The 13,988-nt window shown below is 38.9% G+C and overlaps 1 protein-coding gene across 1 annotated transcript in view; it reads left to right on the top strand.

Moving 5' to 3' along the window:
• Nucleotides 1-13,988, top strand: part of LOC132823196 (pro-neuregulin-2, membrane-bound isoform-like) — a 137,839-nt gene that overhangs the window by 20,342 nt on the left and 103,509 nt on the right. The window contains exons 2-3 of the mRNA XM_060836793.1: nucleotides 853-1,015; nucleotides 7,314-7,432. Coding sequence (XP_060692776.1) covers nucleotides 853-1,015; nucleotides 7,314-7,432 — 282 coding nt within the window. The remainder of the gene's footprint in view (nucleotides 1-852; nucleotides 1,016-7,313; nucleotides 7,433-13,988) is intronic.

Here is a 13,988-nt window from a genome sequence, read left to right as displayed (position 1 = left end):
TTGTACTTCAGATTAACTTGTAGGCACAGGTGGCAACAGAAAACAGAATGCTACAATACAGCTGTACCTGATTAGTCTTTCATTGCTGCAAACACTTCAAACTGGCACCAACAGCTCAAAGTATAATATGAAAAGTAATACTGATAATTGCTGGATAAAATCTATCAAATCACTGCTAGAAATTTTAGGAATTAAGTTGCAGTATTTCAGCAGAAATGTACACCTGTGTGAAAAGGTCATTGAAAATACTTCTTTGATAATGCCAAAGCTCAAACCTACTTAAGGAATTTTGGCAAACTATCCAGTGTTTTAGATAACCATACTGAAAGTGTTTTCAGGTAACTGTACTGAGTAGGAGAGATTCCGTACCTGTGCATTCAATACCTGAAACATTTCTTAACAGTAATGTTAAAAGCATATGCAAATACAAATCTCCCTCTCGTTTTCTTACGTATTTACTTTTTATCAAGGATTTCTTATACTATTTGGCATTGTATCAATATCTCTGCTATAGCTTTATAGGAGTACAAGCAAAGGAATGCTAAATATTACTCTGTTCAACATCTTTTTGACAGCCGTTCTAAGGCCAGATATCTTCTCAGGGTTTCTCCCTACCAATCACCTTGCCCATAACCATGGCCTAATATCAACAACAAAGAAAGTTGACATGGTTTATCCAGATTTTTCTCTTGAAGTATTGATGGGCAATTGGGTGAACCTCTGAGAAAATGTTTGGCCACCATTTTGTTTGCAGTAACAATTATTTCAGCTCAATGTATCTTAGTATTTGAAGGCGTTGTTGGACAAGCTCTTGCAATGAACTGAAACCAAGATTAATTTGTGTCTTCACAGCTGTTCCTCCAAAGCTGAAGAAACTGAAGAACCAAACTCTTCTGGAAGGACAAAAGCTTTCTCTGAAATGTGAGGCAGTAGGAAATCCCCGACCCACTTATAAGTGGTTCAAAGATGGAAGAGAGATAAAGAAAAACAAAGAAATCAGGATAAAATCTGGGAAGTAAGTTTACAAAATATAGATTACTGTTTTTACATTTGACATTTTTTTCAAGAGTTCATTGGGAATTTAACACCTTTTATGTGAAGCACTATATAACTTGCTTTCTACTTAGCATGACTTTTACTGTTGATAACAAAATTATAAAGAAAACTTCAGAGAATAATTATGCCTTAGTAGAGGTGAGGAACTGTAGTATTTTAACACAACTATCCTTTTTTCCTATCAGGGCCTGGGACTGAATCCATCTCAGACTGATTGGATGAAAATGACTTCTCTCTGATGTCAGAATTAGATGAAGGGAGTTTAATAAGGGATTTTAATAACTTCCAGTAAACATGACTAAACAGAAAGGCCACTAGGAATATCTGGGATTGAATGAGGGAGCATAAATGGAACATTGTTACCAATACAAAAAGAAGGACCCTCAGCTTGACTTGGGATTAAATATTCAGGATCATCACTACCATTTCAACAATGACATAAAAGTCATTGTTGTCTGTTAATGACTCAAGTGCTGACCCTACTAACCTCCCTGGAGTCAGGCCATTCAGGTATTAACAGAAGTATCATGCCAGTACGTGAGACATCTTTAGAGCATGTAGGAAAATTACTTGTTAAATTTCTTTGGTCAAACGAGAGTAACAAGGGATGGGCAGCAAATGCTGGCCTTGTCAGAAACACCCACATCCAATGAAAGACTTTTTTAAAGTTCTGAAACTGTAGTGGCATGATAAGGATCTGATGGGCTGGAATATTTCCATGACTGCACCCCTCCTTTACAGAGTTCCAAATTGTAAATGCTGGTGTCTATCAAAATGCTAGTGTTTTGTGTGGCCAGTCCTTAAAATAAATCTTTATATTGCTAATGGGAAAAATAATTGTGTGACGTATGATAAGTGAAGTGCCAGTCCTCTTATGATCAAAGTAAGGAGGAAGAAACTGATACAAGAATCTAATCTAATCTAATCATCTCTGCTAATGCTGCTATATAACTGTGTACTGGGCTGTTTATGAGATTGATGACTTACCTTTGATTTTACTTCCCATTTTGGATAAGTACCTTCCATTCATTGGTATTACTCTCTAATAACACAACTGAAGTCAAAAACTCACAGTTTGGTGCATTGGGCCAGAAAGCATGAGTACCTTTTTCATTTTGTTTTGCAGTTGATAGTTTATAATCATTAAGTCACCACTGAAATTAAGGTCTCATCAGTTGTAAATTTTAACAGATGTAGCAGAAAAAGCTCTTAAGTGAAGTTAGACACCTTTGTTCTAAAATTCACTCACAGCTTTTGTTTTACAAATGCAGTTTTTACTGAATACGTCTAGTATTTGAAGTCATAAGCAAAGCAGTTTGATCTATCACAATTAGTCCAAGCCCCCTCCATAATTCTCAAAACATTAGGACGATGTAAGAACAAAAGAAAATAGGAAGAGGAGTAGGCCATCTGGCCCATCGAGCCTGCTCGGCCATTCAATAAGATCATGGCTGATATTTTTGTGGACTCAGCTCCACTTGTCCGCCAGTTCACCATAATCCTTAATATCTTTATGTTTCAAAAATCTGTCTATCTTTGCCTTAAAAATATTCAGTGAGGTAGCCTCACTGGGTATGGTGTTCTCCAGATTCACAATTCACCTTTGGATGAAGAAGTTCCTCTCCAACTCAGTCCTAAATCTGCTTTCCCTTATTTTGAGGCTATGTCCCCTCATTCTAGTTCACCCACCACTGGAAATAACCTCCCTGTTTCTATCATGTCCATTCCCTTCATAATTTTATATGTTTCTACAAGATCCCCTTTCATTTTTGTGAATCTGTGAGTGTAGTCCCAGTCTACTCAATCTTTCCTAATAAGGCAACCTTCTCAACTCCAGAATCAACCCAGTGAACCTCCTCTGCAACCCTTCCAGTGCCAATACAGCCTTTCTCAATTAAGGAGACCAAAACTGTACACAGTACTCTAGGTGTGCCCTCATCAGGATCCTCTCCAGTTACAGCATTACCTCCCTATTTTAAAACTCCATTCCTCCAGCAATGAAGGACAATATTCCATTTGCCTACTTAATTATCCACTGCACCTGCAGGCCAACTCTTTATGATTCATACACAAGGATACCCAGGTCCCTCTGCACAGCAGCATGGTGCAACTTTTCACCATTTAAATAATAGACCATTTTGCTGTTATTCCTCAATGGATGACCTCACATTTACCAACATTGTTTTCCATCTACTAGACCCTTGCCCATTCAGTTAACCCACTCATAACCATCTGCAGACTTTGTGTCCTCTGCACACTTTGCTGTACCACTCATCTTAGTGTTATCTGCGATCTTTGACACACTATACTTGGTCCCCAGTTCTAAACCATTTTTATAAATTGTAAACAGATGCAGTCCCAACACTGATTCCTGAGGCACACCTCTAGCCGCTGATTGCCAATCAGCAAAACACCCATTTATCCCCACTCCTTGCTTTCTGTTGGTTAACCAATCTTCTGTGCAGGTTAATACACTACTTGTAATGCCGTGGACCTTTATATTATGCAGAATGACAAGTATGAGTGTAGCAATTTGCTCAGCCATCCTAAGACGCTGGCGATAACGTTTTAAAATACTTTTATCATGTTACAAATCAATTTCAAACATTCCAGAAATTTTGCAGAATCCTATCTTAAACAACCATTTTCAGGGTTGGTCCATTCAACTACACTGTGGATGTCTAAAAAAGAAGACAGTGAAACCTTTGCTAATAAAATCCTCTGACACACTTTCCACATAATTTCAACCACTGCACCGCAGATACTTATTAAAACATAAAAGTTGAATTGGTAATTTGACCTTAGCAAGTGACTCATTGACAGGATATATGTGAAAACATCAGTTGATTTGACCTCCAAATTCTACCCTTGTTTCTTTTTGCCAACAATTCAAGATTGCCTGAGAATTTTCTAGAACATTTTGATAGAGATCACGCTCTGTTTTCTTTTTCTCAGGAAATTAGAACAATTTTTTTTCATGGTAGTTTTACTGAAAATGTAATTTGCATGAATTTCCTTCAGTGTTTGCATGCATCTCATAATGCATTTGCCAAAATGATCCTTAGGATGATTCCTCTCCCATGCAAAGCACTGGAAAATATGATTTTGCTGCAATTGCAGAAGCAATATTAAACAACCAAGCAGAGTTTGTGATGGAGAAAGTGAGAACAGCAGATGCTGTAGATCAGAGTTGAGAGTGTGGTGCTGGAAAAGCACAGCAGGTCAGGCAGCATCTGAGGAGCAGGAGAATTAACATTTCAGGCAGAAGTCCTTCATCAGGAATCTGTGTTTGTGATGGTATTGATGTTGAAATGGTTAGAGATTGCTCTCATAACCCAAATGAAACTGGATCTGGGATTTTTGTTCCTAAGTCAGGTAACAAGATCTGTAGAACCCCTACAATGTGGAAACAAGCCATTGACCCAACAAGTCCACACCGACCCATTCCCCTATCCATATTGCACCATATTTCCCCTGACTAACACACCTAACCTACAGAGCTCTGAACACTATGGGCAATTTAACATGGTCAATTCACCTACCCTGCACATCTTTGGACTGTGGAAGGAAATCAGAGTCCCCAGAGAAAACCCATGCAGACATGGGGAGAATGCGGAAACTCCACACACAAGTGGCCCGAGGCTGGAAGCGAGCTGTCAATGAACTGACACTGATTCTGTGCTTATACAGGAAGTGAGGTGTTGAGGCACCCCCAATCTTGCAAACAATGGGAACTCTTACTGACAGATGTGTATTTTCATTCAGTGCTCTTGAACTCACTGTTTAAATTTTAACATAAATACCTTGCTGAATGAGATGTAACTCCCTGGCACACCGTGTCGCCTGAAAAATCAGAAAAATTCCCAGCATACCTCATGGAGAAAGTTAGGTGGAAGTGGGTACTGCAGATGCTGGAGATTAGAGTCAAGATTGGTGTGTTGCTGGAAAAGCACAGCAGGTCAGGCAGCATCAGAGGAGCAGGAAAATCAACATTTCAGGCAAAAGCCCATCATCAGGATGAAGGGCTTATGCCCGAAACATTGATTTTTCCAACTCCTCAGATGCTGCCTGACCTGCTGTGCTTTTCCAGCAATAGGCTAATCTTGACTCATGGAGAAAGTTGCCAGGTGCTATGATATTTGTGTGGGGGAGTTTGGAGTGCTGGTGGCACAAGATGAAGTCAGGCCTACCTCCTCCACACTCAGGTACTGTTGCATGCTAAGCCCGGCTATTTAATGAACCCCTCTTCAGTTCTCATACACTTTATCTCAGTTGTTTTCTTAAACATTTGATGCCCCTAGCCCTCACTCTTCATGCTCCCTCTTATCCATGCTCACTGCACATGCCCACAGATGTCAGCCCATGACCCCACTCACTTCCAAAGCTCCCTCATACCTGTTATCCTGACTCATGCTCCTTATCTGTATGTTGATTCAAGTCTAGATCTGTTCCTAACTCCCTCCCCCACCCCACCTTCATGCCAACTCATTTGCAAACCACTACAGATGACTTCTAGAACTGTATGGAGATTAAATACAATTCTCAGTATTGATTACAGAGTTCTTCATATACAAATTATATTCCTGTTCATGAAAACATGCTAAGAATATTTAAATATCCTTTAAGTACTTAATCCCATCTTAAAACAAGCCCCCACATATCATTCATCAACCCATAACTGAGACAAGTAATGCTTCAATAAGGACTTTGACTTGTCAATCAAACTGAATTTAAAATCTCCTCCCCTTTACACCCAACTGTGATTTATAGATTGTAAAAAATCTACTAACCTTTACTAATGGTCCAATGATAGCACTTAAGTCTATATCAGTATCTAATTAACTTTCCAGAACAGATCTTTTCCAACACCACAGAGATGCAAGCATGCAGGTTTTATTTTAAAACAGTTTGCCACTTCGACAGTTGTTACCAACCTTTCAAGAGCATTTATAACTTTAGAGGTCTACAATTCCCTCATTCTGCGATAGGACCCTTGCTGTGGCACATATGAGGCCTGTTTGAACTGCACGTGGAGTTCAAATATTCCTGCTGAGTACAGATTTCCATATGTGAGAGTCATGTGACATGTGACCCCAAAGTCCTCGTTCTCCACCCCTGCTCCCACCCCACACCACCCCACAAACCCCAACAAAAACAGAATAAGTCAGAAAGAGGTTAACACTGAAATTTCCATAAGCTGCTTTGGAAGGTCTTTGAAGTCTGTACGACTGTGTCAAAAGAAAGGTTTGTTGAGGCACTCTCAAGCTTGCAAACAATGGGAACTCTTATGGACAGATGCATATCTTCACTCTGTGCTCTTGAGCTCACTGTTTAAATCCTTAACATAAATACCTTGCTGAAAGGGATGTAACTTGCTTTTTAATGGCATCCTAACTTGACAATCATTGCTGAACACTCTCACTGACCCATTGTACAATGTTAAATTTATCCACTTATGATTTTAAAGAAGTTCTACCTGTCATAATTTTTAGAAGTTTGTTTATGTTGACACGTCAGAACCTCCCTGAATCCAGGTCATTGTCATTTATTTTGCGAGCTAAACATTTAAGTTAAAAGTGATGGATAATTCCTGGTCTGCAAAGGTAGACTACTTCAATCTGTGTATTGCCATTATTGTTGTTGCACACCAAACAATTGCTTTGACTTGGTGCCTGCTTTGAAGAATGGAAAATACTACAAGGATAATTAGATCTTTGAGTTTCTTTCTTCACCGTCAGCACTGAGCACTCTTGTTTCATCACTTCCTGCAATATTTTATCCAATATGTCTGATCTTTGCAGGAATTGTGTAACTAAGTGTGCATTAATGGTATTAATGATCTTGTAACAGGACATTAAAGTAATGTAGTTTGATTTTCTAAACGTCTTTGTCTGATGTACTGCTGGTCAGATATGAAAAAGCGGGATGTTGGACTTGTTATTTCAATTAAATCCCAGAACTTCCATATTGCAAGAAATGAAAGGAATGTTCTAATGGTTGGACACTGATGTTACCAACAGCCTACCAGAATACAATATTAATCAGGACAAATGCACTCATGATTTATGCTGAAGACTGTCATTTAAACTTCTTGGAACAAGGAAAATGAGTCAAAATATAAGTTGCAAATGGATGCAAATTCTGTTGTTGTGAATCCACATGTATTTTCCAACTTCTCCATTTCATTCTTCTGAAATATGTTTACAAATATTTACAAATGTATACCTCTTAGAGTCTGCTTTGATTTCTTTCCGCAGAAAAAACTCAAGACTTCAAATAAACAAACTGAAGGTGGAAGATGCTGGGGAATATACATGTGAGGCTGAGAATGCATTAGGCAAAGACACTTCAAAAACGACCATTAATGTGCAAGCGGGTGAGTCTGAATATGTTCTGTAGTTTTTAATGTGTAGAGCAGACAGCATTACCACATCAGTATTCTTCGGGGGTCGGTAGAATTTGTGCTGAATATCATCATTTTTTTCAAAAAATATGTTTACATACAGTCAGAATGTCTTTATATATTCACTTACATTTTATAAAATGACAGCATTGACTGAACGCTATCTCAAGAAGAAAGTGCCAATAACCTAAAGCTAATGGAAAAAATTTATGCTGGTAAATGGAGTATCAGCTATTCCATTATGACAAAGTTGTTGTGACCATGGATAGGATTTAAGAAGAATATTAATTCATTTGCATCTTTTAACAAACAGTTCTTGACAATTGTTGTTGATGAAGAACAAATATTTGTCTGGGATCCCGTTCAGGTTATAAAAGGAGTTAAGTAAGTACTGAAACTTCAATTATTTCAGAAGCAATTTGACACTCCTTCAGCTGAACTGCTGCCATTTTGCACAATCGTAGAATCAGACATTCTGTAACTTCTGCCTGTGATTGCTTTAGTCCCTGCAAAGCTTTTCTTATCTCCCATTTCAGTCTTTTCCCCTGGTACAACCCTAGGTTCTTTCCTTTAAATCTAAAGAATCCAGATTTAAATTGTGAACTGGCTTAGACTGTGATCTCCAGGACCACATTAAATACTACTTAACTGTTTTCAATCTTTTGCAAGAATGATACATTATTTTAATTATCCTGGAAAGTAGCTCTAAACCTTGATGGCTGTTCTCAGCTTTTAACTATCTTGTTAAACTTATATTCTTTCATTTTCCAGCTCTGCTCTTACAAGAAGTGCTAGGAGCTCCTCACCTTTTTTCCCACTTTGCCCCTTACCCACAAAGCTCAAACTTCCCTAAAGATCCACTTCCCTACGTTTCTGTCCTGTTCCTCCTCATGTCACCAAGGGTTGAGATGTATTTACTCTGTTAACTCTATTTTGGCTCTATTTGACAACACTCAGCATCCTTTCCTTGCCATCAGGATCACTGTTACTGTCTTCAGTTTTCTTTTCTTGAGTACTATTGGTTGCTCTCAGTCCCCTCCTTTTCCCAAGCCTTTGATCATATTGTTGTAACGCAAATTCATACACTGATTTCCCATAACATCATGTTTGTGTATTTCCAAGCAGGTTCCCACCCGTGCCACACAACTGATATGGTCCTGATTCAGAGTCACTGATGACATTGTCTGTAGCTCTGATTCTGCTTCACTGTTAATTCACATCTTTCTCATCCTCTGCATCTTTGACATGATTGTCCACACCATCCTACTTCAACAATCTCATTTCCAATTTCAAGCTGATTAAGATTGTCCTTGCCAAGTAACACAATTACTTAACCAGTCACTGCAAGAGATTCACTTGCAATGGTGTTTCTTCCTGCTTCTGCACGATTATCTCCAGGGTCCCTTGCCACTTCATTTTCTTCATGCACATACTGTCCCTCAAGAGCTTGAAGGTTTACAGTACTTCTTCCTTGTGTTGCTGTTTAGCACAGACACAAAACTAGGCAGCTCCATCAGTCGCACGCCTGCAGCATGTGTCAGCAGCTTATGTGGCAAACCTGTTATACATGCTTCAACCAAATGGGCACAATTTAAAGCCTATGGGGAGTAGTCCTCAGTCTGGCCAATGCAGGAAGACTTTGGTTAGGGGATCCTGGAACAGTAGGTCAAGGGTAGCACCAATCCAGGAGCTTGGACCCAATCCATCAGCAGCTTGGAATTTTCAAGGTCAGGGGATCCCTGTCTCTACAGTACTGGGGGATGGGCTACAGTCAATTCCACGAGTCCAGTGTGATCAGTCTGAAAAGTACTGATAAGCATGTTAGAGAGCTACGCAGAGATCAGTCAGGGGCCTGCTCACCCATCAGTCGGGGCAGTCTGTCCAAGTCAGTCAGCCAGATAAGCCACGTTCAGTCTTTGGGGATCAGTTGAATGAAAGTTGAGGGAGTTATCAGGAAGGAGAAAGTGAGGACTGCAGATGCTGGAGATCCAAATAGAGAGTGTGGAGCTGGAAAAGCACAGCAGGTCAGGCAGCATCCGAGGAGCAGGAGAATCGTGGGAGCATTTTTGTAGTCAGGAAATTTGGGAAGTCAATTGTTGGGAATGGAGGCACTGTCCTGTGATGTACAGGGGAAAATAATTGTAAAGGGATGCCACTAATGCTGTCATAGAGTCATACAGCACAGAAACAGATCCTTTGGTCCAACCATATTCCCAAACTAAATTTGTCCCACCTGGCTGTGCTTGGCCTAAATCCGTCCAACCATTTTTTAAATTCACGTACTTATCTAAACGTCTTTTAAACGTTGTAACTGTACTCACATCCACCATTTCCTCTGGAACGTCATTCCACACACAAAGCACTCTCTCTGTAAAAAAACAAAATTGCCCCCATGTCCTTTTAAAATCTTTCTAGTCTCACCTTAAAAATATGCCTGTCATTTTGAAATCCTCCAGCCAGTGAAAAGACACCTGCCATTCACCTTACCTATGCCGCTCATGATTTTATAAACATCTATAAGGTCACCCCTCAAACTCCTCAGCTCCTGTGAAACAAGTTCCAGTCTATCCAGCCTCTTTCCATAATTCAAACCTTCCATTACCATCCTGGTAAGTCTTTCCTGAACCCTCTGCAGTGTAATAATATCCTTCCTTTAACCGGGCAACTAAAACTGGACACAGTATTCCAGAAGAGATCTCACCAATGTCCTGTACAACTTCAACTTCACGTCACAACTCCTGAACACAAAAGTCTGAGCAATGAAATCAAGCATGCTAAACACCTTCTTAACCAGCCTATTTATATGTAATGCAAATTTCAAAGAATAATGTACCTGAACCCCAAGGTCTCTCTGTTCTACAACACTACCCAAGGCATTGCAATCCCTTGCATTTATTGAAATTAATTGCCATCTACCACTCATCAGCCCATTGACCCAATTGATCAAGATCTCTTTGTAATTTTAGATAACCTTCTTCCCTGTCCACTATTCCAGCACTCTTAGTGTCATTCACAAACTTACTAACTATGCTTTCTGTATTCTCATCTAAATCGTTTGTATAACTGATGAACAAAAGTGATCCCAGTACTGATCTCTGTAGAACACCACCGGTCACAGGCCTCCAATCAGAAAAACAACCCCCACCATTACACTCTGTCTCCTGCCATTAAACCAATTTTGTATTCAACTAGCAAGCTAATCCTGAATCCCATGTGATCTAACTTTATTAATTAGTCTACCACGTGGAACCTTGTCAAAGGCTTTAATAAAGTGCAAGTTTAACAGTGACCAGTGTTAAATAACAGTGTCTACCACTCTTCCCTCATCTGTCTTCTTGGTTACTTTCTCAAAAAACTCAATCAAGTTTGTGAGGTTTGATTTATCTCATACGAGACCATGCCGAATATCCCTAATCATTCCTTGCCTCTCCAAATGCATATAAATCCTATCTTTCAGAATAACTGTCAACAACCAACCCACCACTGGAATACGATTCACAGGTCTATAGTTCCAAGGTTGCTGCTTCCTACAGGCCTTTTTAAAAAAAGGCACATTAGCCATTCTTCCAGTCATTCAGCACTTTGCCCAATGATGCGAATATTTTTGAAAGGACCCCTGCAATTTTCTCCCTAACTTTCCATGAAACTTTCACATTTTCTTCCAGCGTAAAACATGTATCAGACCTGACTTCAAAAGAATTCCTGATACTTGCATTGCTATCAAACTAGGGTTAAAAACACTCAATTCAATGGTAAGTATTGAATGGTCGAAAAAAAAGTACATTCGTAGAGGAACCATATTGTCCTCGCATCATGACTGGTGCACTCTGACTTTTGTTTTCTTTGACGAAGACTTGGTCTTCTCTCGCTTGTGCTTTGAATTTTTTTCTTGGCATCACAAATTTATGAGAAGCAAGTGGGAGGTGTGAATAATGAATTGGAGGAAAATGGTTATCACGGTAAGGCCACAACCACCCTTGCTTTGACAAGGGGACACAGTGCAATACTATGGTTAGCATGGCTAAGCTATAGGCTGGCTATTAGGGAAGAGTGACATTCCCTTATACAGGGTTCTAAGATGGAATGATGCTAAGGTTACGTGATCTATGTTGCTTGGTTCTTAACTAATAATACATTTAACCAAGTGACTTATATGCCCTGAAAAGTATTTATTTTTAATTCCCATCCCACTACATACATGTCTACGTATCATCATCAACAGATATCATCATCGGTGCTATCAAGCAGTACCTGTTCAGCAATAACGTGCTCGTGATGCCCAGTTTGAATTCTGCAAGGACTACACAGCTCCTGAAGTCAAAGCTTCTTCGATAGCACCTTCCAAACCTATGACTATTTCCATCTAGCTGGACAAGGAGAGCAAATACAAGGCAATATATTGATGTTCCTTCTGTGCTGGTTCTGTTTCTGGAATTCTCTCCCTAACAGCATTGAGGGTCTAACTACAGCACATGGATTGCAGCAGTTCAGGTTGGCAGCTCATCACTACTTCGACAAGGGCAATAAATTCTGTCCCGACCTGTTACATCCACATCCATGAGTGAATAACGAGAAATGAAAACTTAGACAACTGAGGACAGGGCCTAGAGAAAACAGATCAGCAAATCATGCAGCTGCTCAACCACTGTTTACCTCTGTAGCAAATCTGTCAGGGACTGCTGTGTGTGGGGGGGGGGGGGGGGTGTGCTCCCACACCACATCAGGTGATGCTCAATACAAATTTGACCATTAATGTATAAATCGTCATTTTATGAAGTAGATGTCTGCCGAAGACCTACCAGGCCACGTTTGTAGCTCAGTAGCTGCTATGATGGAATGCACAATGGCTTGACAGTAATCTCACTGCAAGGCATTTTTGTCAGATACAGAGTTGATATTCATTAGATTATTATATAACAATTCACTTCACTTACAATTGGGGCCCCTCTGGGCCTGTATAATAGATCTTATGGATTATTGTGGCTTTTGCTTTTGCAGGAACATTTCAAATTGCTGGTTTCTTTTCATGTTTTAAGTCTTCTATTTGAGTTGAGTCAGGTGATTTCCAACATCAGATTTTCCACTGGCAATTTGAGATCCAAATATAATTATGTAAAATATCAGGGGAAAAGGACTTCACCAATTGCAGTGTTCTTCTGTACTGGTGTAAATATTAGGAACAAAGAGGATATAATTGCTGTTTTAAAAACAAAGTACTGTAAAAACTCGGCATGTCTAGCAGCATCTTTGAAGAGAGAAATAGTGTTAGCATTTCAAGTCCAATGACTTTTTGAAAGATAATGTTGCTGTTCTACCAGTAATGTGTAGTACTGATGTACAGCAGTGTATTAAGAAATCTTAAATGCATAAGGAAAATTATTTAAATAATTGTGCATATGATCCATAACCCACAGCACTAGTAGTTAAATTAAACATTCATGTAATAATCTGAAAGGAATGTTCTCAACATACAGTTCTCAGATTTAAGTTAGCATTCTGGACAGAGGTCATTTTATCAGTGATGTATTTATTCAAGCAGATTACTGAACTTTCTTCCCTCAACATTTTTAAGCATGATAGAAAGGATACTGTATTACGTTGCACCAAAGAAGAATGTAATAATTCCACAAGACTTTCCTTATGACAGCAGTTTCTTTTCTTCACTTCACACAAAGTCAATGGGTTCATAGTGTAGTGACCAAACGATAAAGAAGTGCATTTTAAATCTCTATTTGGTGCCATAAATTTTGCTAAGGCAATAATTCTTTCTACAGTAAGTAGCGGCTGCCAAAACTGGGTTAATTCTGTTTATCTTTGAAATGTTAAAATGGAAAGTTTACAGTCTGAAATTAACATGATCACTTTGTACTGGTTACAGATCTGATCTGTTATGAGCAACATCTTTAGACATTTTACTAGTGTTCAAACAATGGTAGATTAGATCTTTGAGTGGTCATGGCAGGAAACATTTTGTAATTGAATAAACAAAGTTTTGTGACAAATAGCTCAATTTTTAAAACTTAGTCTTTTTTTGAGGAATATATAAATGAAGGTTTATCACTCAAATTTAACAATTTTAGCCAATGGAACCTTGATTTTTAAATGACATTTACTGGATCATCCTTTAGGGGGCAATGTGACAATTGTACGGTACATAGTTTATTATCACTGCATGCCCTAATTGTGCTAAATTGTTGGATTGTTCGGCTTATTGTTGAGTAGGCCAAGAAAAGTAGTAATGCAAAAGACCGCTGCTATTCCAAGTAGTGGTTAACCTGTCCATTGTAATGCACAGAATTAAATTATTATAATTGTACTATATATAAATTATAATGCAGCTGTTTTAGGCAGGAAGTGCAATTGTTCTGAGCTTTAACATTTGAAAATGATAACATTGATGACTAATTTATCGAATGAGATGTCCAGTTTATTCACTGAGGTGTTAATGCTCAAAAAAGCTATAATCACTCAGTTGGCAGGAAGGAAGTCAATGTTAAATTGCATTGTTTAAATCTCAACCCCACAAAAT

Source organism: Hemiscyllium ocellatum, chromosome 16 (assembly GCF_020745735.1).
Source record: "Hemiscyllium ocellatum isolate sHemOce1 chromosome 16, sHemOce1.pat.X.cur, whole genome shotgun sequence".
NCBI lineage: Eukaryota > Metazoa > Chordata > Chondrichthyes > Orectolobiformes > Hemiscylliidae > Hemiscyllium > Hemiscyllium ocellatum.
Note: the sequence above shows the minus strand (reverse complement) of the source record. Positions and strands in the feature narration are given on the sequence as shown.